Genomic DNA, 26,042 nt, shown 5'->3' on the forward strand with positions numbered 1-26,042 from the left:
GTGTATAATATCTATGCTAAAATCTTTGGGAAAATTCTAATGTTGGAGTTTTCCAACCTTCTGTACTCTTGAATAGATTCATACAAATTCCTAAAAAGGTAGTAAATATGTCACTAGAGACTTCTAAATCACTTGGTTAAAAGTGATTTAGATAATAATCATTTGAACTAAGTTCAACATGTCTGATGGCATTTCATAAAGGAAAAATTCTCTTCAATGGAGGCAAAAACAAAATAGGAAAAATTGTATTTCTAGTTACTTCTGAAAAACACATTTTAAATATCCAAAGTTGATATCAGCCAAGACAGAAAACAGCCATTGCAAGCGTAGTGATTCTTCCTTTATGTATGTTATAGCTATTTTATAACTAAGGTACTATACTTTGTACTTTTAATGCAGCATAGCTCAGTAGAAATACCAAAAGCTTTGGAATCAAGTAGAACCATGTGGCAATAAATAAGTCAGTTAATCTTTTTAAAACTGAGGTTCCTCATCAATAAAATGGGAATAATGATATCTACTTTGCAGAGTTCTTGGGAAGGATTAAATTAGATAAGGTACTATATGACATTATCACATTTAATGTTTACAGTGCTTGGCACATAGTAGGCACTCAACAAAATGATTACTATTATCATTACAATTCACTAAAGTCAGACACATCAATCTATCCTAAAAAGAGGCATGTTTTACATTTCCTAATAACTAATAAGAAAAATCATCCCAGTCCTGTCAGCTAAGTATGGACAAGGTATGCCTCTAGTGGGAAAAAGAATTGAGTGACAGGACCTCCAGGCTAATGATAGGGTTCAATCTGAGCTTTTTAGCCTTGATAACAGCAAAATAAGGATATCAAGAAAGTGGCAGAAGGATAACCCTTGCCACAGACCAACTGCCTATCAACCCAGTATTCAGCATCTGTCAGAATATCAAAGAATGGTTTATGGAAGACCATGGCCTAATCTCTATGACCTAATAAAGCCTGAATATCCCTAATTCATCCTAAATTTCTAATCATTAATTTTCATCTAAACCCTTACTGAACTTCCCTGAAAGAAACATTTTGCCATATAAATAACTTTCTCTTTTAAAAATTGAGGAATATTTTTACTGTTTCCTCCATCACACCTGGGAAAACTTGAGCCCAAAGTTAGGACAGAAGTTAGAATAAACCCTTGTTTCTCAGCTGGAACTTCTAACCAGATATAGGTTTCTACTTAAAAAGACCTTTGATGACCACTGGAAGTGATGAGAATACAGGAAGCAAAGGATAAAAGAAATGACAGGACTTTTAAAATATTTTTTTAAAAAACAGATGAAGAGAAAATGTGAGAACACTGCAATGACTTTGTCTTGGTCCTCAGATTTCTAGAGTTGACTCTGGAGTCTCAGGAGAGCAACAGGAATAGAAGGAAATCTCTTTAGGCAAATATCTATCAAAATCTATTTCCAGAAAACTTCTCTGGTAGGATTGGAAGCTTTTACAAAGCTAAAAGTAGCTGTCCTGAAATTTTCACTGCTAGGTTTAAGTATTACATTTACAACCTTAGGTGAAGTTTTACCTTTCTTGATGCAATTTCCCTCGAGGTCTTGAACATAACCTTCTAGGCAGTTCTCACACCAAAACCCAGTGGTGTTATGGAGGCAGTTGATGCACTCACCACTCTCAGGCTTACAAATCTTTGGAGTTTTAACTGGGTCCACGTGGCCATGACACTGGCACTCCACACAGATGCTGTCAGAATTGTAATAGCCATTGTCACATTCATTGCAGTTCTGGCCCATGTAACCATCTTTACACCGGACACATTCAGGTTCCAATTCACCGAGTTCTGACAGAGAACATCAAAATAATTTAGTAAAATTTCAAGCGACAATTGAAAATGCAAAACTACTACTAGTCCCCCCACCAAAACAGTTTACACACCCTGCCTACTACCTCCTCTCAAACTTAAGAAACACATGGAATTCAAACTAATAATTTACACCTTATTTATTAATTGTCCAGTTTGTTGTGAGAATGATAGGGCCACCCAGAAAATCTATTTAGGTAGAGAAGGAAAGAAGTGTGCTTACATAAAGAATCTGAGTAATTGAGATGGATAGGCACTCAAAATATTTTTATTCCTTCCTCTTTAGTCATGTCAGATGGAACAAAATAGTTTTAACAAAAACTTCCTCATCCCTCCCTCATGTCTCATTTTACATATGTATTTGGATTTGACTGCAAATTCCTAGAAAGGAAAACCTATACAATTTTTATAACTCCCTTTCACCTACAGCATCTAGAACTTTATCAACACACTTTCTACCTATTGATAATTGAGTCACTGATTTTTCCTCTAAAAATGAAGATTTAGGGAAAGGCCTTACTTATGATACAACTGCCTGTAGATGTCACTGCTGAACAAGGGCAGCGAAGACATTCTTTAGTGGCATCAGGACTCTGATAAAATCCTTCTTTGCATTCTTCACAATGATCCCCTCTGCTATTATCCTGGCAATTTAAACAAGCACCTAAAAGAAGCAAATCATTTCAAGAAGTTAAAGATTTACTCTGAAAGCACAGTAACTTTAAATAAATCATACCTGCAACCAAAAAACCTTAAGAGTTAACCAGAAAAAGTTATCCAACAGAGATTGCACAGAGTTCAGTTTCTACCCCATCTTATTTCTATACTAAACAGGCATATCAGTTCTGTGTCCCCTACTAGATTGTAAACTCTGTAGGGAAAGGCTAGGTACATGACTAGAGTCGCAATAAACCCTTGTTGATTGACTGACTACATACCAAAAGCAGGCCAACAATTTGCAAAGAAAAAATAAAAACAACCTAAAGACCTATTAAAAGAAGAATAGATAAATTGTATTATTTTAATAGTTGGGATACTGTAGTTAAATTAGTGAACTACACCATATGTATGAACACACATAAATCCTAAAAACAACGTTGGTTGAAAAAAGCAAATTGTAGAATGATACATAAAGAAGGAGAGTGCTTACTTATTTTGTAAAAATTGATTGATTGAAATAAAAATTTTAAAAACCACACTAACTAATACTAAGCAAATGGATACATAATACTCTGGGCAGATGGATACATACATATGCAGTAAAAATTAAATCCAGACTAAGAGGGTATAGGCAAGTTATATGCTGTTTGTCTCTGTAGAGGGAGGGAGAAAAACGAGAGCAGGGAAGAAAACAAAGAGGAAGAATTCCAGCTCTATTGCAAAATTTCTATTTCAAATATATAACTACAAAATGTATAAATATTAAGCAAAATACCAAAGTGTTAATATTTATTAATTCTTTGTTATATTATTCTCCATATTTTTTTAAGATTTTTTTTTTGATGTGGACCATTTTTAAAGTCTTTATTGAATTTGTTAAAATATTGCTTCTGTTTTTTATGTTTTTGGTTTTTTGGCCCCAAGCCATATGAGATCTTAGCTCCCCAACCAGGGATCAAAACAACACACCACCCCCTGCATTGGAAGGCAAAGTCTTAACCACTGGACCGCCAGGGAAGTCCCTCTCCATATGGTTTTATATTTAAAAATTCAAAATAAAAATGAAAACAATTAATAAAGAAAATGAAAAGGAAGGAGGCAAGCAAAGTTATGTGTTTCTTAATAATACTCCTTTGGTTCCCTACTAGTAAGGACATTCTACAGGTACTGAAGCAGCATAACATCTGCAAACAGGAAACAAAAATGTGTAGAGTAATTTACATTCCACAAAGATTCAAAAGGACACTCAAAACTCCTATTACAGAAATAAATGAGTAAACTCTACAAAGAAATCTAGGAAGACAATGAAATTTTTACATGATAAGCTAAATATAGTTCAGTGCAAAAGTATCATAAGTAATTTTATTTGATTTCTTTTCCTTACTAGTGAAATATTTACAAAAAAGGGGAGCAAGAATGAGGCTGTGGAATAAAATGGTCTGACAACTGGAACAAGATTTGAAAAACCAAAAGAATGAAAATTATTAACATACATCTCAATTCTTATGTGATTACAGCAAAGTTCCTTGAAACTTCATGAACTTATTCAGAAAGACATTTTTTTATTATATGAACACTTAACTCTGAATTAAATCAAATTTGCATGTAAATATCACTTTTAATCATATAATTTGTTAAGGCCTGATAGTGTTAATGATGTATTTCATATATGTAACAAAGTAGTATATCCTCATACGTTGATAAACACTTAAGGTACTGGTTTCTTCACAGATCTTCTTATATCCTGATCCCTCTTTAGCAATGTATTTCATATATGTAACAAAGTAGTATATCCTCATACGTTGATAAACACTTAAGGTACTGGTTTCTTCACAGATCTTCTTATAACCTGATCCCTCTTTAGCAATGTATTTCATATATGTAACAAAGTAGTATATCCTCATACGTTGATAAACACTTAAGGTACTGGTTTCTTCACAGATCTTCTTATATCCTGATCCCTCTTTAGCAATGTATTTCATATATGTAACAAAGTAGTATATCCTCATACGTTGATAAACACTTAAGGTACTGGTTTCTTCGCAGATCTTCTTATATCCTGATCCCTCTTTAGCTGTGTATCACTGTGACAATAAAAATAGCTGAAAAATACATACTAGGAAACTGTAGATTTTGGCTCTAAAAATAAAATAAATGTCAAAGTGTTCTGCAGGTTGGAAAAGTCAAAACCTGCTTTATGTATAAAATCTGTCTACCTGCTCTCCCCCTATTAAAAATGTCCAACGGGAATAATTTTCAAGAAAAATTTCTGATAACGTCCTAAACTTTAATACAAAAATATCTCAAAAATTAATAGTTCTGAAACAGAATAAGGATGCATTCCAATAACATGCCATTTGCAATGTGTCAAGAAAAGGTCTTATTAAAAAACAGTATATATATATGCTTTTAATACTTTGCTCTTACAATGTTACTGGACCTACATGCTTATTATTTTGGGGCTCTCTACTATTCTAGGTAAGACCTTCAAATGTTTGTCGTTGTGCTTATCACAATACAGCTTCACTCTCCTAAACCATTTATATTAGAATATTTAATATTTTTTCCAGAAGAATTTCTTATTTCAATTTGTTTTATGTCACAAGCCGCAATGAGAAATCAATAAGAAAAAATAAGCCTACATGGTAAACATGTTATCTGAAAAGTAAAGGAGGAAACAAGTATAACAATAAAACTCATCAGTTTTTAAAAACAGCATGCACATGGAACACAGCTATAGAAAAAGAAAATTAATAAATTAAAGACAGATAAGACATAAATACACCAGAATGCTACCAATAGTTGTGAGGGGCAACAGTCCTTTAAGTGATTTTTTCCCCTCTAATTTTTAAATTGTCTCTAGTATGCACTTATCACTTTTATTTTTACTATCTTAATTTTTTTCTGATTACAAAATTAATACATTGTAAAATGTACCAAATGCATATTGTAAAGTATTTCAAAAGCTCAAGCAATTTAAAAACATTTCATGTACAAAACTGAAGATTGATTTTTACAATAAAAATAAAGATCATAACTTTTAAAGTCCATATAGAGCAGGAACGAATAATATGAATTTGCTTTTCTAACAGCTTACAACTCCTCTTTGGGAGGCAACATAACATAAGAAAAATGGTATGTATTTCATGTCAGATATGAGTTCCATTCTCAGCTGAACCTCTTACAGCTATGTGACCTTCAGCAAATAGCTTCTCTGAGTTTCACTTTTTTAATATGTAAAATGGGATAATAATTCCTTGCCCAATGATTTAATGTAATGTAAACATTTCAGAGGGTATATGTAGATATTCCATAGGATATAATGCTTCAAATTCCTCCTCTACAAACTAGGAAAGCTTAACTAGATGAGATCTAAATTCCCTTTAAAATCTGAAATTTGAGAATCTTTCTTTTATGACAAATGACATATAAAAATTAGCTGAAGCGTAACTTTGTTCATTATGCTCTGCCTGGAACCTCCCAAATATAACAATACTGCCTTAAAATTCACATTTTCTTTGCTGAAAGATGGCCAAAGGAGCTAACCCAAAAAAAAGAATAAGTGTTTCCTGAAGATGATCTCATGCTCCTTGGCTAAGCATCAAAAAAATCTGGTGGGGGTAACCAAGAAAATAACTGGTCAAAGAAAGAATGTAGGGTTCTTTTCCAACCAAATTCAGTGAAAAAGCTTTGAAACCATAAATTGCCACCTGTAAAAAGCCTTTTCCTTATTTATTTCGTCACCTCTAGTTCACATATAAACCTGTCAGAAATGCAGCAAGGTACTTTGTTATAAAAAGAAATGCCTAATCTTCTCTATGCAACAGAAGACAAACTTCAACCTGTTAAACAGAAAGGCCAGCCTAAGCAAACAAGGGAGAGGGTAACAGAAGATAAGGTCAGAGAGAAAGGCAGAGGCCCAAAAAATGTAGTCATGGGAGGAAGTTTGAATTTTATTCCAAGAGGGATAGGAAGACTTTGGAGCGTCTGAGCATGCGAATGACATGATCTGGTTTTACATTTTTAAAAGATCACGCTGGTTGTTATGTGAGACTGGACTGTGGTGGGGTGGGGGTCAGAGGATGAGAGGACAAGAGAGAAGGCAGAATGGTCAGATGAGAGCGTGTCAAAGTAATTCAGAGAGATGACAGTTGCTTAGACAAGGATGATAGCAATGAAGGTCATGTTGAATGTCAGGCTGACAGAACTTGCTGACAGACTGCATCTGCAGTAAGGAAAAGAAGCAAATGTGACTCCTATGGTGCCAGTCACCAAAATGAAGAACACTAGGAGTAAAGTGGGCTTAGCTTATATAGTAAAACAAAGAGTTGTTTTGGATGTGTTAAGGCTACCTTGCCACTTAGAGCAGCGGTCCCCAACCTTCTGGCACCAGGGACTGGTTTCATGGAAGACAACTTTGCCATGGACAGGGGTGGGGGAGTGCGGGGATGGTTCAGGCAGTACTGTGAGCGATGGGGAGCGGCAGACGAAGCTTCACTTGCTCGTCTGCTGCTCACCTCCTGCTGTGAGGCCTGGTTCCTAACAGGTGGCGGACTGGTACCAGTCCACTGCCTGAGGGTTGGGGATCCCTGACTTAGAGCATTCAAATGAAGATGTCAAGTGCACTGTTAGATCTTTGAGTGTAGAGATCAAGGGAGAAATGTAACTCTGGTAATTAGCTCATTTGTAGATGGCATTTAAATTAAATCCAAGGGACTGAATGAGATCATTTAGGGAGAGTATAAATGCAGAAGACAAATGTGTCAAGACAAACAAACCTCTGAGGCACTCCAGTGCTTATAGGTGAAAAGAAGAAGATCTAGCAGAGCTGACTGAGGAGGAAAAAAAACAAAACAAAACAGGAAAGTGTGATATCTTAAAGCTAATTCTTTTTTTTTTTTTTTTTTTTTTTTTTTAGCAGTACGCAGGCCTCTCACTGTTGTGGCCTCTCCCATTGCGGAGCACAGGCTCCGGACGCGCAGGCTCAGTGGCCATGGCTCAGGGGCCCAGCCGCTCCGCGGCATGTGGGATCTTCCCGGAACGGGGCACGAACCCGTGTCCCCTGCATCGGCAGGCGGACTCTCAACCACTGCGCCACCAGGGAAGTCCCGTGTGTGATATCTTAAAGTGAAGAAAGTCACTGAGGAATGAAGGATGAAGGAGTGGTCAACTCAGTCAAGCTACTGACAAGTCAGGGTACTCACCATGAGACACTATGAATACACGAAGTCAGTCACCTTAAATTCTTAAAAAGAAGTACACTATGTGAACATAAAGTTTTAGCTTAAAAATGACAGTCCCTCCCACCTCCATTTTAAGGGAAGTATGTGTTCAATAAAGAAAATCTAGAAAAATACAGGAGAATAGAAATAAGATAAAAATCACCCAAAGAAATCTGTTATTAAGATTTTGAATACTTTTCCTTGCATCTCTCCTTATATAGAGTAGTTTGGGTTTTGCTTTTTACATAGTCTAAACATATGGCACATGTCATTGTATACCCTGCTTCTTTCACTCTCTCATGTCGTTATATTTCATTCTTTAAAACATTTTCATGGCAACATAACAATAGTTGCCATTTACTGACTGCTTGTAATTAGCCAGGCACTGTATAAACATATAGCACTGAATCTTCACAACATCCCATTAGGCAGTTACTGTTATAATCCCAAATTTCTAAGTGAAAAAACAAGGCTAAGTAATTTGTACAAGGTAAGTCAATTGTCTTATTTTTTAGAATTATAACTGCCACTGTGGTGAGCGTCTTTGAACATAAAGCTTTTTATGAATTTCAAATTATTTCCTAAGAATTGATTCCTGGAAACAGAATTACTGGACCAGGGAAATATTTTTAAGACATATTTCTTTCCAAAATATTTTTCTCAATATACTGTATCATGAAAAGGTTACTTTAAAAATCTACTTCAATCTAAAACACAAGGTATAGATAAAGACTAGGCAGGTGGGGGAAATAAGAACTGCAAAAACACAGTAAGTGGCCACCAGAGGGCAACCGTATCACAACACTGTTGAAAAAAAATCTTTTCAAAGTTTGAGACAAAAGGAAAGACTGATTTTCTATTAAGCTGGCAGTTTTATATTATTTGCACTCTTTCACATTAGATTCCACCTTTATTATATTTCCAGAGAAACCATTTATTTCTTATTACTAGCTGCTTTAGAAATCATAACCATGAAAAGGATTTCTTTTGCCTTAAATTATCTCCTGAGCAAAAACAGGTTGGGATTTATGTGACACTAAAGAAAGCTACCTCGCTGCTGCAAGGAAAATTAGAAATGAGAACCAGCAATGTAGACTGCTTCCTGGTACCATAAATGACCTAGGGAGCAATTTAAATCAACTCAGCATGGTGAAGCATTTCTGTTGTTATCCAGGATTGAAACTCATCTTTGCTCTGTAAGTTTCTCCATTCATTTGTTCATTTATGCAACAAAACTTTAGCAAATACTTATTATGTGCAAATATCTTTACTAAATATTGTATAAAATGGTGAACAAAGCTGGTATGAAACTTACAATGTAGTGAATAAACCATATATGACTCATAATCACAAATAAATATATAATTACAAACTGTGATATGTGCTATGAAAAAAATACAAGTGTATATGAGAGTGTATAATTGGGAATTATCATTTAGCCTGGAGCATGAACTGCTTTCTAATGAAGTCACTTTTAACTGAAGGCCTGAAGGAAGGATATGGTTTAATAAGGCAAAGGGGCCAGGGGTGGGGGTACAGGTATATTAGAAAGACCATTCTAGGCAGAGGAAAGATCATGTATGAGAATCTTGGGACAGCGGAACATAACACCTTTTAGGAGTAGAAGCCAGTATGACTGGATCACAAACAGTAAAGAAAAAGAATAGCACAAAATAGAACTGGCAAGTAGGCAGGGACCAGATCACATAACTGAAAAAAAAACAACACAATTTCTTCTAAATCAATTTGTTTCACCACAGACTACAGGATTAGAATGAAGAATAAGATTTCAACACATTTTTCCCGGGTACTTTCTTTTCAAATATTCTGCTACCTTGGTCTCATAAAAACACTTGTACTTGTCAGACTAGTATGTTCTGATTTTTTTTGTTGGGGAAAAAAAGATTTCCAAGGAAGTATCTCTAATCCTTACATTTAGGAAAACTGAAGAGCAGAAAAGCTAATTGTCTTTAGTTTTAAATGTTTAACTAAGTAAGCCTAGATGTGATTTTCTTTGTTTTTATACTGCCTACGGTTTGCTGAGCTGTTTGAATCTGTGGGTTGATGTCTTTCATTAATTTGGAAAACTCTTGGACATTATCTCTTTAGATATTTGCTTCTGTCCCAATATCTCTCCCCTTTCATTCTGAGCCTTCAAGTACATTTATGTGAGACCTTTTGGCTATTTCCCACATGTCTTTCCTGCTGTTCTTTCCATTGCATTCTTTTCCTCCATGCTGCAGTTTGGATATTTCAAATTGAGCTGTATTTAAATCTACTAACCTTGTCTTCACTGTATACAATGGTATAATAACCTTGCCTTCACAGTATATACTGTATACTTCTGTTAAGTCCATGCAATGAGGTATTAATTTCAGACATACTTTTCAGTTCTAGATTATTCTTTTGATTATTTTTTATAGATTCCAAATCTCTTGAAATTTTGCCTCTTTTCATCTATTTTGTCTTTTTTTTCCTCTATTTTCTTAAAATATTAATTTTAGTTATTTTAAAGTCATTTTATGCTACCTCTAACACTTGGGTCATCTGTGGGTCTGCTTCCATTGTTTTTCTCTTTATTATTGGTCACATTTTTCCTACCTGAGCATTGTCTAGTGTTTTGATTGCCAGGCACAATGTACAAAGAACCACAGATGATTCCCCTTTCCTCTGTTAGACAGATATAATGAGAGGGTCACCTCAGTTCAATCAGAAATTGAGATAGGTGGAGGATGGACTGCAATATTAGTATGAATCAGTTCACCTATGGTTCATCACTACTTCTTGGTCATGACCCTCTAAGGCTTTTGACTGAAAACCTAGCAGGCATGTGTCTCCTCAGCTCTGAAAGACTGCAACAGATTAGTACTTCCCTTAAGTAATGTGAGCCTAAGTCCCACTCCACACACCTCTGAATCTGGCAATGTCTTGAGAGAGAGATGGTTGTATGTTGTAGCAGGTCCTCTCTTTCTAAAGAGATTTTGTCTCCTAAGCACCACAAGACTGAGAAATTTCTTTCTACCTTTTGGGACAGCCTTCCATCTCCTGCACAGTCAGCTTATGTCCTGTGGGAAAATTGGCCTTGTGTTTAGGGCTCCTCTAGTTTCCAATTCATCACGCGAGCCCCAAATGACTGCCAGAAGCTCTTCTTGTATCTCTTTCCTCAAGAAGAATTCTTTTACTTGGACCAAGCCTGCTCCTTAGTCTGTGCCCAGAATCAGCAATGTCCCTTGAAAGGAAAAAGGCTGGGTGATCATCAGCTTACTTAGGAATACCCTGTCTGGAATTTTAGTTCATATAGTTTTCCTTTCTTCCATGGATCTCCAACCAATATGATTTTTGAAATTTATATATCTTTTTAAAGTTGTTGTAGCAGGAGTTTGGCTTGCTATGACCTATTACATGCTACTTAGAAGAGAAAGACCCTTACAAACTATTTGGGAGAATCAACTCATAGATGAAGGACTTCAAAGTGAAAAGAACAGTGGACTCATTATATAAAAAGGTAAGGAAAGTGTGTACCTGTGAGGGCATCACAACTGGCAGACCGATTATTGCATTGGCAGGGCAAGCAGCCATTCTTATTAAAGTCATAATATCCATCTTGGCATCTATCACATGAAGAGCCGGTGACACCCACTTTGCACTGACATTTCCCAGAACTGCAAATAAAAGCAAAGACAATGAACAAAAGTAAATAAGTTTGAAAGTTTTGTTGCCTAACATCCCATCATAGATGATCTTGATGTAGAAATAGTTTCAACTAGATTCTATTCACTAGATGTACTGAGTGATTTTTATTTTGAATTGGAAGTTGAGCAGCTTCATGACTATATTAATTCAATTAACATAGTACTAACACTAATCATTTTTGACAATTTAATCCCCTGCACTTGGGTAGTTTAAAATAGATGATAAAGGAACCATGGCGAGTACAAGTCCCTGGTCCTTCAAAATCTTTATTTACTAAAAGCACTGGGGCAAAGAACTGGCACTACTGCTACATCTCATTCCTGAATCATTCCACAGTTCCCTCAGAATCCACACTGCCCAATCTGGAGAAGAAATACCACCCAGCCCTCATGCAATCTAGCTTTTGGCTGAAGAAGATGAAGGCCAGGACCTTAATGAATGTGCTGGAAACTCGACATGATTTTCTACTTTAGGTCAATGCTGTATTAAAATATTTCTGATAATTAACTGGAATTCACAACTAAGTAAATATGACTATAATGGGGACCTCTATTGGTTTCTGAATTAAAACCATATAAAAATTCTAGATTGTCGACCCAAAAAGAAGACTAAAAATCTAAAGTAAGAAAAATATTTTATTTAGTATCCCATCACTATTAACCTGTTTTCTTAGATGTCAATTACATCAGTGACATCATCTCTCTCTAATCTGTGAAACTTACATCTTTGTTGTAATTTTCACCTCTCCTCTCTCTACCCCATGCTCTTCCAATCACTCCCTCAAATCCAATATCACCAATTTCAGTCAAATTTTCTTTCAAATTTTCTCTTCTTATTTGCTCTATAGTCACCCCTCTTAGAATATCTTTCCTCTTCTTCACCTCTCAAACTTTTTCCTGCTTTCATGCTCATCTTTTCCCATGAAACTCTTCCCTGACTGGTCGACAGAGATCTTTTGGCCTCCTGACATCACATACTCTATACCATACATTTTATTCCTAATTATGGACTTTTCTATACTCTTTCATATATGTACTCTTGTTTCTCTAGTTAGATTGGTAAAGACCTGAGGCAAAGGCCATATCATGCAGTTTCTTAAAAGGTTATCTTCAAGACTTAGCATGAGCCTAGGAATAGTGTACTCTAACTATTTTCATGTCATACATCTTACTCGGTAAGTTTGCTGAGTTCAGGGACCATATCTTAGCCATCTTGGTATGCTCAGATTCTAGTATAGTTCCTGGTTTGCTGCAGGCACTTAATATATGCTTGATAAATAAATGCTCAATACACAAACTGAGTTTTAGAGTTAAGCACTGGAAGGGAAAAAGAAAGATGAAAGACTATACTAATTACTAGAGTTCTCAAAACAGCTAAAGTACTTTCCCTTTTTCAACCTTTCTTTATATGCTCATTCTGGACATCAGGTTTTTAGACTTCATCTCAGTAAAATTTTGGCACCAGTCATATTGGATGGGAGACAATATAAGGTAGACCTGCATTTCAATATAATTATTTTAGAGACTGAGCTCCTAATTATGAGCCCCTATGGGGTTGTTCATTTTAGTTCAGAAGACTAAGCTAAAATTATTAATACTTACACAGCTCTTACACATGTCAGTTAAAGTAATCCCCTACTGCTTCCCATATTCCTATTTCTGTAATAAAAATAGAAGTTCTAAATTTGAGTTATTGGAACTTTGGGTTGAACTTTGCAGAATGGAAGTAAAGCAATTTTCAGCTGTGTGTATTCTATTTGTAGCATACAAACCTAAGAATTATTTTTTTAATTTGAGATGTGCCTCTCTGTTTATCAGCATGCCCTGGGCTAAATAATGAGGCTTTTGCCTTCTATCCTAAAAAACTATTTTGAGCAGCTAGAGTTGAAGTTTACTTCTCTCTCCCACTTACTATGGTTCTTTGCAATATCCCAGGGTATGCCAAAAAGGAGTAGAAAAACAGTTGTACCTCGTATATTTTTAAGGCATAACTCAAAACCATTCCAGAAAGGAAAGAAAGCCAGGCTTTTGTAAATAATAAATACTTAATATATCTTAAAGCCTTATATCCTAAGAAGTCACCTATTAAACTCTGTATTTCTATCTTAAAGCTGCCTAAAATACTTGGTTACGTAATTTCTTGACTTACAAATAATTTTACAGAAAGTGTAAAATGGAACAATGTCATCATTTATTGAGAGTCTATGTCAATAAATATATATTCTCTCTAATCCTCAAAATAACTCTACGAGGTGGCGGTCATAACCCTCATTTTACTACTGAGGGAATTCAGAGGGTTAAAGTTACTGTCCACACCTAGTAAAGGCAGGTTTATTTATACAAAGCCAGACTTTCCCACTCTGCTACCAACCCTTTCCTCAGTTTAACTCTATATTTGAACAGAAAATCTGACTGCCAAATAACCTGATACCCACTTACGTATCAAGCTTCATTCTGTAGATTCCAAGCACCAAAATTCACCATTTATTTAGGTTCTGACCCCAGTGAGCTGTTTCTGCCTTGCCCAGAATAAATCCCACTCTCTTTTCTCACTGCCAGTAAATTTCAGGTCTTCCTTAACAAAAGCTGAGAGTTCTTTCTGCTTGAAGAGACTGCAGCCTAACAAAGGTTCTCAGAGACACAAGCCCAGATATTTTGATGTTTAGTTAAAACTTAATTAAAGCTTGTATTGATCATACTATAGAAGATGATTATTCTCTTTAAAAATCCAACAGAAATATACATTTCCAAGTCTCTCAAGTAACTTTGCAAAAAAGAAAACAACTGAAAAAAAAAACCCCAAAAGCCCACCTGCATACATATATGCAGTCTTACACCAGAATACCCCAAGGTATTTAAAGATCTAGCAAAGTAAATCTGTATTCGTCAAATATGAAGTTCAGGATTATCTTATGACTCAACAAGAAGGAATCAGTCAACTTAAGTCTCACTATACTGTCAGAAAATTATAAAGGATATAATGTACCTTTTGGAGACTGGCCTTAGCCAATTTCCAAGGCTTTAAAAATGTTAATCAAAATATGCTTGCTCCCCATTTCTCTACAGACATTAGGTTATTTGGTATACAAAAGAATAAACAGTTACTTTTAATGGCAGTGTCTGCCCAATCCACCATCTATAAGAAAAAGGTATTACCTTGGAATACCTAATCACCTAATAATATCTCATAACCATAATATAGCCAGTGTTCCCAAAGTAGTTGCTATTCCTGTAAGTGACCTTTCTCTTCATAGTTCTGCTCTAGACACTCAGAAGACTGATATAAGCAGGCATCTTTCTCCCTGGAAAATATGCTCCTTAGTTCTTCATTTAAAAAAAAAAAAGTGGCTTTATGAATCTTGATGAGGTGGTTGACTAGTCTAGATACCATGCATCACTTTTCCTGGGTAGATTTTAAAACAACAAGAAAGGAGGTGTTTTTTCTCTATTTAAAAAATATATATAGAATGGAGTGGGGAAGTTTGGTTGTGAGCTTGCAACTAGTAGTGCTTTTCCATCATGTTACTCATGGCCCATGGCCAATTTCTGCATGTATAAGAATTAAATCACTCAGCAAATATAAAGCTTTCCCTGTGTGACTTCTTTTATAGAATAAAGCCTTTACAACACCGCTTTTCATGGTCTCCTTCTGTTAAAGACCGCTGAATGCTTTTTGAAGCAAAGGTCAATGATATAAATGCAATGAAATTTTTTAAAAAAAGAAAAGAAAAAAAAGGCCTGTTAACAGACCACTTATGCTTATCCATAGGTTTAAAATGAAAGAACCAAAGACTCACATCTTCATATCTGGAGAATAAGGGCACAGAGCTGGATTTTGAAAAGTCAGAAATCGATACTACTGAGATCAACTAACAAAGAATTTAAGATAGAATTTCCTCATCTGGCATCACTTTTTATAGACATGAGTTAGTTGCTAGTAAAGAACTAATGAAATATGGATAATTATATCAGAAAGAAGAATATGGAATTATTTATAAAGGAAGCACAAACATTGTGGAACTAAGCTACACTAAGTATACTAAACATATATTATACATTCTTAAATTACCCCAGAACGAATTATCAGATTTTCTTATGGTGTCAGTGCTTAGTTATAGAATTTATCACACTCACAGGTGTGAACAACTATTACAAGTTTTAAACACTTGAAAAATTCCCTCTTAAAATGTAAACAATGTATTTTCTGACATGAAGTTATTAGTTTTTCAAAAGGAAATTCAATGGTGTGTCATCTCAAGATATTGTACATATTTATGTCATACAAGTACTGACCAAAATATCATTTTAAAGGTTCTGTTTTAAGATGAGTGGGTGGAGAATCTTCAGAATTTCCATTATTTTACTAGGGTAGGAAGGGTGGAACACAGGAAGGGAGGTATCAGGGTCTATGGAAAATTCATAGCCTGAGAAGACAGAGAGAGCTTGGTTCAAATTCCAGCTCTGCTAGTAACTAGCTGGGACTAAGTTCTTATTCTATCTTGGACTCAGTATTCTCATTTGTAAAATGAAGATAATTATACCAAACTTTGTAAAGTTCTTGTGGGGATTAAAGATCACATATGCAGGGCACTTAGCACAGTGTCTGGCACATAATCAGTACTCAAAAATGAAAGAATTATGAAGATGATGACAATGGTCCTAGATCTTTAATTTTTTCTGTGAATTGTAAAGAGAATGTGTTAGAATCTCTACTAGGCAAAAACAGACAAGATTATTTACTTTTAAAATTCTGTTAACAAACCTAGAAAAATGGCAAGAATTTATGGGGTAATTACTAGTTTGGAGGAAAAATGTGGCTAGGAAAAGAGAGCACATTATGAACACATGGTAGAAACAGTTTTTGGAAAGAAAATTTAAAAATTGAGAAGGGAAAGAATCAGCAAAATCCTACATTAGGTGGGACCAAAGCCAGCAAGAACTGATATGCTCTTGTACCAACTAGCTAATTGATTTAACTTTTTTCTAAATTGCCAAATGTCTTGACATGTTTTACATTATCAAAAACATTGTCTATTTTCTTCCTAAGATTTACAAGGTATAAATTATGTGCATGGCATACCTTTATATATAATGTTATCAATTTTAATTCAAACAGTCACAGAGTAACTACAAAGGTATAGTTCTAATTAGGGGAAATTAATTTATTCAGAAGCCTTGCTTTTCCTCCTTCCTTCTTCCTGAGACAGCTTACATGTTGTCACTCTGACATGGAAAGAACGAGAAACAGAAAAAGAGAGATAATTAAATGTATCAATTTTCTTCTGCTGCCTCTTTTAATAACTAAAAGCAATTTAATTTAGGAAGAGACTTAAACTACTAGTTAAAACAGAGTCTGAAATTAGAAAATTGCTGATTGCAAGCTCTCCCAATATATTAAAAGTAATATTAAAAGGTAGCTAGCTTTTTCTAACCAGAAAAAGCTTTTACATGGGAAAATAAACAACATGAAAAGTTATTAACGATCCTTAATATCATGTTTGGCTCATGGTTTGTAAAGGTAATGAAAAAATAGTTTCTCCTTTTTGTGAAAGAAACTCAATAATCAGACATTTTGGCAAACGACTATTTGCATTTAGTGTTCCTCTGTCTTTCTACCATCATGGAAAAGACCATTATGCAATGAGCAAAGCTCCTTTTCTGGAGGAAAAAAGAAGATAGCTTTATTGTTGAAAACATTGGGCTATTATACTAAACATTCCTTGTTTTTTCGAGTCTAAAATATGTTTAGAGGAAATTCATATTTGAACAGAAATTCTTAATACTCAAAAAGGGCACTGCCTAAGTGTAAAAATATTTTCTGATAGCTGGTCTTACCAAAATCAAATTTAAAAGTTTATTTGAAAAGCCAGAAGTAAAACTTAATGGTAAAAAAAATAAAAGTATCATATTTCCAGAGCCACAACTTGGGAGGGCAAACTTAAACTAGGAAAGTTATTTTTTATTTCCTTCACTTTTTTTTTAATGGAAGAAATATAGCCATAAGAATTTGCAAACCCACACAATTACTCCATTATTTGATAGTGATTTCTGCATTTCAGAAGTCATTTTGAAACAGAAAAAGCATGAAGTCCCAGTATCATCTTCTTGAAAAGATGATGCTTCTCACATGTTAACATTTGTATTCTTTTGTAACCACTGTAAAAGGTTTGCTTAGTAAAACAACAATTATTAATACTTAATTTGTTTTCATGCTGAGTTCTAAAAATTAACTTGTAGCGCTTAGAATTTAGAACTCATTTTCTCACAGAAATGACAGCGTAAGTGGTGGCTTAGTTTCCAGATGAGCGAACAAAAACCTATTTAACTCAAAATGTTGATATCAACAGTACTGAGGACCAAGTAAGTCCTAACTAAGCCTTTGTGTTCTGATCCCTGTACGGGGTGGAGTGGTCAGGGGGCAATATTAACATTTATTGAATTCCTACTATGGGGTTATAAATAAAGTGCATAGAGCAATATTTATCTATGCATTACTTAATTTTGTCCTTACAATATGACATTCATTAGTTTCAGTTTTGTCACTTTCTTGCTGTTTGATTATTGGGCAAGTTAAGTTTCCACATCTGAAAAATAAGAATAATAAGCCCTGTTTCAAAAGATTGTAATCATTGGCTAAATTTACATATTTAAGTGTCTTCTGAATATTAGTAGCTCCGTATATGGTAAAATACTAATATTGTCAACATCCCCAATTGTTAGAAAATCAGCAATGTGAATGACTCCATTTTTGAGGTCACACAGCCAGAGAATAATCAGAATCAGAGCCTAGGTCTTCTGTTTGCTAATACGATGTTTTTTTCTGTCTCTTGTATATTACGGATTACCTCTATGTACATAATGAAAGCAATTCAGAAGGATTTAATGTGCTCATCTCTATAGACTTGCAATACTCCTAGAAGAAGCTTTTATGTTGATCTTCTCCTGGCTCAGTCGTCAGTCATTTAAATATCTCCTCAGTTGAATGAGACTTTAAAACAATTGCCAAAGAAATAAGACATTGCTTCCGATCTGTCTCAATACAATTACAAGACTTAGGAGCTCGTTTCCTACCTGTATCTAGCAAGCACTATTTGCAAATGCCCCTATAACAGCCAGTTTCCTTGCAAAGCTTTCTTTTTCCCCCTACCAACTTTATTGATATAATTTTGCAAAAGTTTTTCAGTCTTCATTTTTAAATTATGAAATATTCTTTCAAAAGTAGACAAATTTAGGGCTTCCCTGGTGGTGCAGTGGTTAAGAATCTGCCTGCCAATGCAGGGGACATGGGTTCAAGCCCCGGTCCAGGAAGACCCTACATGCTGCAGAGCAACTAAGCCCGTGCGCCACAAGTACTGAGCCTGCACTCTACAGCCCGCGAGCCACAACTACTGAAGCCCACATGCCTAGAGCCTGTGCTCCTCAACAAGAGAAGCCACCGCAGTGAGAAGCCCACGCACCGCAACGAAGAGTAGCCCCCGCTCGTTGCAACTAGAGAAAGCCCACGCACAGCAACGAAGACCCAAAGCAGCTGAAAATAAATAAATAAAATAAATAAATTTATTTTTAAAAAAAAACAGAAGTAGACAAATTTAAAGACAATACAATCATCTTTGAGTTATTTAAAGAACAATAAACTCAAAACTTTGATACCCACTAGTGAGACATGTAAAGCCCCTTAAGTGGCCCTCCTCAACTGCACCCTTCCTCTTGCCCCAGAAGCAACTAAGTTTTAATCATTCTTTAGCTTTTTAAGAGGGCCACTTACTATGTATTACTAAATAATATATAGTTTTGCCTGCTCTTAAACTTCATTAATAAAAATAATTATGTATAGTTCGATTCACTATTTTCTTGCTCAGTAGAATATTACGTTTTTGAAATTCATCACTGTAAATTTGTATAGCTGTAGTCATTCATTTTTCTCTGCTGTATATTTCATCATATGAATATAACCCTAGGTATTTATTCATTCTTCTAGACATTTGGGCTGTTTTCATTTGTTATTATGGATACCAAAGGCTTCTGTGAACCTTCTTGTATGTCCCTTCTGGTACACATGAGCATGCTTTTCTCTAGGGTATTTACCAAGGAATGGAAGAGCAAGGTAATAGTTTGTGCACGATCAACTTTACTAGGCAATGCCTAACTGTTTTCCAAAGTGTTAGCAACAATTTACACTCCCATTACTAGTGGAATAGTGGTCTCATTGCTCTGTATCCTCACCAATGCTTGATGTCATCAACTTTTTAAATTTTGGGCAATTTGGCAGCTTGAAGTGGTATCATGTTCTGGTTTTAAATTGCATTCTTCTGATTATTAATGAGATGGAACATGTTTTCTGGAACATGTTTTCATGTTTATTAGCCATTTAAGCTTCCTGTTCTATGAAGAGTCTGCCCAAGTATTTCTGACGTTGATTTGTACACATTCTTTATGTATTCCTGGAAAAGCAAACCTTTATCAGTATAATGTGCTACAATTATCTTCTCTCAGTTTGTGCCTTGTCTTTCAACTCTTTTCATAAGTTTCGTAGTTTAATGAAGTGTTAAGATATGAACTCTGGAGCTTAACCACCTGGATTCAAATCCTGGTTTTATCACCTACTAGCCATATGACCTTAGGTAAATCATTTAAACTCTTTGTGCCTCAGTTTCCTCACTTACAAAATGGAGAAAATAATAGTACCTCTCTAATAGGTTTGCTGTGACGATTAACTTAGTTAATGTGTCAAGCATATAGTACAGTGCCTGACACATAGTAAAGACTATGTAAGTACTGTCATAACATTAACATTATTGCTTAGGAAATCCTTCCCCACCTCAAGGTCATTAAGACGCTTTATGTTTTGCCTTTCACATGTAGGTCTTTAATCCACCTGATCTTTATTTCTGCATATGAAGAAAGTTAGAGGTCCAATCTCATTTTCTTCCTTACAGATAATCAAAGCTCTAGTACAATTCATAGAAAAGTCCATCCTTTTATCCCTAAGCTTTAATACTTCCTATGCCATATGTCAAATGTCTTCACAATCATGGGTTGTTTCTGAGCTTTCTTGTTTGTTCTATATATCTGTTTGTGTATTCCTGAACCAATACCACACTGTCTTAATTACTATAGCTTTATTTCCCTCCCCCCCATTTTTCACATAAAATTTTTTGAAAATATAGATATATTGAAAGAACAGTATTTTGAGTATCTGTGTATATATTTTGCTTTACCTAGTACTCCCCTAACCCCTTCTCCCAACTCACATCACTTCAGCCACAATCACCCTGCTTTTGCTCAAATATGCTAGGCATATTCCTGTATCAGGAACCCTGTACTTGCTGTTCCCTCTATTAGCAATACCCTTTCCCTAGGGGATCCACATGGCATGCTCCCTAACTTCTTTTTGTTATTTATTCAAATGTCATATTCTCAAAAAGGCCTTGGCTAGCTACACTATCTAAAATTATAATATCTCTTACTATTTAACATATTTTTTATTTCCTTGTTTATTCTCTCTCTCCCCATTAAGACTGTCAGCTCTTAAAAAACAAAAGAATGTCAGCTCTATGAAATCAGGGTGTTTTATCTGTTTTTCTCCACTGCTGTATTCCCACGGCCTAGCACAGTGCCTGGCACATGATAGACACTCAAACTTTTTTGTTTAATGATTATGTAATCTGGCTCCAAAATCTGTGTACCTTTCTTCATTAACTCTGATGCCTTCTGAGTGCACTATTCAGTGCACTATTCACTGTCTTCAATTTAGTCCGTTTAATATTTTCCAAGCACCTAATCCTGATGCTTTATATCACATTTAAATAAACCTCTTAGAATCTTAGAAATAGGATATTTATTCTAGGTGAGCAAAATGAGACATTTAATGACTGGTCCATGATGGGTCAATCAACCTTGGAAGACAGTGATCCCTTGGGTTTGTTCTTTAAAGCAGGACAAAGAAGAGCTGATAAAAATAAAATTACTAGCCCTCAAAGAAAATGCTATTTTACTTAACTTCAATATTCTATGATGACCCTGCTAAAAGGGCCTCTTTAATGTTTATAATCCTTATATAAACAAAGAACAGAGGCTAGAATGCCTTCTGGTTTTCTCCTGCATATAAATTGACACTAGGTTTTAGGGGGCAACACTGTCCACTAGATCAGTGGTGCTCAAACTTAGGCATGCATCTGGAAAGCTTGTTATAACACTGACTGCCTGGCCCTATCCCAGAATTTGTGATTCAGATAGGTCTAGGGCTGGCCCCAAGAATTTTCGTTTCTAATTAATTCCTAGGTCATGCTGATACTGGTCTGAAGACCATACTCGGAGAACCACTGCACTAGATTAACTGGAAAAATGTCATTGTTCTTATTTCACTCCCTACTTTTAATACTCTTAGCCCTGACTTAATTTCCACCTCTAGGCTTAGTGCTGAACCCTTTATTTGGTATCAGTTCTGACCTAAGGAGAGGGTACTTACAGCAATCAGCCTCAGTGATATCTGTCATCAAGTTCCATTTGCTTACTGGTTCCTTTGACCTCAGTCCCCTATATTCTCAATGACTGAATTACAACTATTGACCCTAGCTTCTCAATGGGACCCTGGCTCCTGGTCCCAGTTGCCCTGCCTCCCCACTTCCCACCTCAATGGCTAGGTCCATGACACTTATTTTCAGATCTCCTGCATGTCAAATGCCTGCCATTTAGGCTCCAGCAAGTCAGGTGGACTCAGCTTTGATATTCATTAATATGCTAAATCCTACCTTTCAAATGATTCTCTACACATACTCTCATTATTTCAAATTGTCTTCTATGCAATATTTATTTTCATTGTGCCCAGATCTGACTTCTAGATTTATGTCTCCATGAGCCAGTTCCCAGGTGGATGAATCATGCTAACCACACCCAGAACCTCACTTACACTGAGCCGCTGCCATATCTAATCTTGCCCATTCTATTTTAGGGTACAGTGGGGAGAACTTTGGAGTCAGACAGACCTAGTCTCAAATCTAAGCTCTGCCGCTTATTAGTTATGCCATATTGCTAAGTAACTTAGCCTCTAAGAGCAAGATAGCTAAGTTGTTCTGAGAAGTCAGAGAGGTTATATGTGTAAAGCATCAAGCACAGAGGTTCAACAGTGTTCGTTAGATGTTAGTTTTCTTCTGATCCTCCTGCTAAATTATGCAGCTTCCTTAGGTAAACAGTTTAGTCAAGAAAGCTAAAACTATTTCCCTGCAAAAACCTTTCTTTCAAATACCTACAGTATCTGTTTTACTGGACATTCTATTTAACTGTAGAACTTATAAAAAAATCAACTCAAGACCAGGAAAAATAAAAATTAAAGAGATGGTTGTAGTGTATGTGTTGGGAATTGGCAGAAGAGACGAAGGGATTCCAGTACTGATAATATAAGCCATATTTTCATTACTGCTTTTGGCAAGGTGAGAAGAACATCTTTGCCCTTCCTGTATAGTATTCAGAAAACTTCTTACACTTGATGGTATCTCGGATCTCTTTGAGAATCGATTGAATGTTGCAGACCTTCTCCACAGAAAAATGCACAGATTCACCATTACATTTCATGTGCTTCCCCTCTTAGGTTAAGAACTCCTGACCTCGAGCACAGGGGGGTATACTTACCCAGAAGTGCAAGACATGGGAGTTTAATGCAACAGAAGGAACATGGGATATGGTGTCAGAAGACCTTGAGATGACTCTTCTCACTCTGGTATGTAACAGATATCCAACTTTGGGCTTATCATGTAACCTTTCAAATATTACTTCTCATCTGTAATTTGGTGGATAACAATTTTTACCTACCTCTCAGGGTTGTTGTTAGAATCAAATGAGAAAATGTACAGGAGAAAAGGACACTATTACTTGTAAATGACTTTACAGATATTAGTTATTAACATTCTCTGGAAACCTACTGAATTTATAAACACAGGGGCAAGCTTGAAAATCCCAAATTATTGAAACTAATGGAATATATCATAACAGAGAATTATCTTAATAAATAAAAAAGCATAATAATGATTTAATAATAATGAAATTAATAATTTTAAACTAGTCCTATATACGTTGAATGTCAAAATTATCATGGCTGAAGCACTTATGCTCCTTTTTAAAGGAAATCTTGAGAAATTTCAAGCCCAAATCTCTAACTGGGATTGAGAAATTTAGATATTGTGAGTGGAAATCAAATCCAAGGAGAAAAAAGATAAATAGCCCCATATTTCTCTCTACCCTACAGGAAACATATTTCTTGCTATGAAACAACCATCTGAGATGGAGAAAGTCATGCTGATTTAATTTTCTTTCAAGGGACACCAGGGAAGACAAAGCCTTCTCTGTGGGAACAAGCATCCTTCTATTTTAGCCTAAGTCTACTAACATTTTAGAAGCTCTTCTTTTAAAACTTTAGAGAAAGAAGATATTTAAAATATTAAAGTAGGCTACGAATTTGATCATATATTCTAACCACAACGTCATACATCTAAAATGGCAGATCTCCATGACAACAACGTAAGTTTATTTCCTTATCCTGATTCCTCTTATGGATCTAAGGCTAAAAATTGTCACCAGGACCAATTCTGCCCTCATAATAAGACAGTAATGCTATCCATATTCCCTTGACTGACTGTTCCAAATAACAATTCTATTAACTTTTTATTTTGAAATAATATTAGATTTAAAGAAAAGTTGTAAAGATAGTACAGAGGGTTCTTGTACACCATTCACGCAACTTCCCCTAATGTTAACTTCTCATGTAACCATGGTATATTCATCAAAACTGAAAATTAACATCGCTAGAATGCGGCTAACTAAACTATAGACTTTGTCAGATTTTCCTAATTTTTACACTAAGGTTCTTTTTCTGTTCCAGGATCCAATCCAGGATATTACCTTACATTTACTCATCTCCTTAGCCTCTTCCAATCTGACAGTTTCTTGGTCTTTGTCTTTTATTACCTTGAAGCTTTTGAAAAGTACTGGTCAGGTATTTTGTAAAATGTTCCTCAATTTGAGTTTGTCTGATGTTTTGTCATGATTAGACTGAAGTTATGAATTTGGGGTAAGGATATCACAGAGGTAACATGCCCTTCTCATTTCATCACATCAGAGAGTACAGGATACATGACTTATTACTGATGATGTTATCTTTACCACTCAAAGGATAATTCTTCATGCTAGGAATCTGTCTATATGGTAGCTAAACCTAGGATGGTTACCACGCTTATTTGGAAAATAAGCAGAGGTTCAGCTGCTCAACTAAGAAACTCTGGGAACTACTGAAGGCAGTATAGTCAGACAGGTGTTGGTTTGAGTCTGTTTCTGCCACTTACTAGTTGTCTGTTGGGGGGCAAATTACTCAAGTCTCAGTTTCTTCACCTGTAAAATGAGAATAATACCACTTCAACCAGTTGTTATTTTATCCTTACAAGATAGTATATATAAAGCACTTAGCTTGGCACATAGTAAATAATCAATAAATGTTAATGCTGTTCATTCTGGGGTTGATGGTGGTAGTAATAATGTTAGTAGTATTTGCCAAGTTGTGTTGTGTGCTATTTCCAAACTACAGCCCCAAAATACTACGTGTTTGTAAGATTTTTAAACTTTTTAAGTGTAGTAAAATGTCCTATCAGAGAGATGTTTAACTAGAGATTAAATATGTGGGTTTTTTCTTCTTTAGCAAGAGAAGTTTGCAATTGCTTTGCCATTTGGGCAGAGGTAGAAAATAACCTTCAAGCGGATCCTCCTGACTGGGTAAAGAATCATTTAAGAATGAAATTAGAATACTCCCTAACACCATACACAAAAATAAACTCAAAATGAATTAAAGACCTAAATTTAAGGCCAGACACTATAAAACTCTTAGAGGAAAACATAGGCAGAACACTCTATGACATAAATCACAGCAAGATCCTTTTTGACCCACCTCCTAGAGAAATGGAAATAAAAACAAAAATAAACAAATGGGACCTAATGAAACTTCAAAGCTTTTGCACAGCAAAGGAAACCATAAACAAGACGAAAAGACAACCCTCAGAATGGGAGAAAATATTTGCAAATGAAGCAACTGACAAAGGATTAACCCCCAAAATTTACAAGTAGCTCATGCAACTCAAAATCAACAAAACAAAAAACCCAATCCAAAAATGGGCAGAAGAACTAAACAGACGTTTCTCCAAAGAAGATATATAGATTGCCAACAAACACATGAAAGAATGCTCAACATCACTAATCATTAGAGAAATGCAAATCAAAACTACAATGAAGTATCACCTCACACCAGTCAGAATGGCCATCATCAAAAAATCTACAAACAATAAATGCTGGAGAGGGTGTGGAGAAAAGGGAACCCTCTTGCACTGCTGGTGGGAATGTAAATTGATACAGCCACTATGGAGAACAGTATGGAGGTTCCTTAAAACACTAAAACTAGAACTACCATACGACCCAGCAATCCCACTACTGGGCATATACCCTGAGAAAACTGTAATTCAAAAAGCGTCATGTACCACAATGTTCATTGCAGCTCTATTTACAATAGTCAGGACATGGAAGCAACCTGAGTGTCCATTGACAGACGAATGGATAAAGAAGATGTGACACATATATAC

General features: G+C 35.4%; 1 protein-coding gene across 1 annotated transcript in view; it reads right to left on the bottom strand.

Moving 5' to 3' along the window:
* Positions 1-26,042, bottom strand: part of MEGF9 (multiple EGF like domains 9) — an 87,580-nt gene that overhangs the window by 8,081 nt on the left and 53,457 nt on the right. The window contains exons 3-5 of the mRNA XM_089913677.1: positions 11,258-11,397; positions 2,374-2,517; positions 1,563-1,832 (exon numbers count right to left, since the gene is read on the bottom strand). Coding sequence (XP_089769803.1) covers positions 1,563-1,832; positions 2,374-2,517; positions 11,258-11,397 — 554 coding nt within the window. The remainder of the gene's footprint in view (positions 1-1,562; positions 1,833-2,373; positions 2,518-11,257; positions 11,398-26,042) is intronic.

The sequence above is a fragment of the Delphinapterus leucas genome, chromosome 6 (genome assembly GCF_059928025.1).
Source record: "Delphinapterus leucas isolate spDelLeu-1000000601 "Yukka" chromosome 6, BTC_Dleu_Yukka2, whole genome shotgun sequence".
In the NCBI taxonomy this organism is placed as follows: Eukaryota; Metazoa; Chordata; class Mammalia; order Artiodactyla; family Monodontidae; genus Delphinapterus; species Delphinapterus leucas.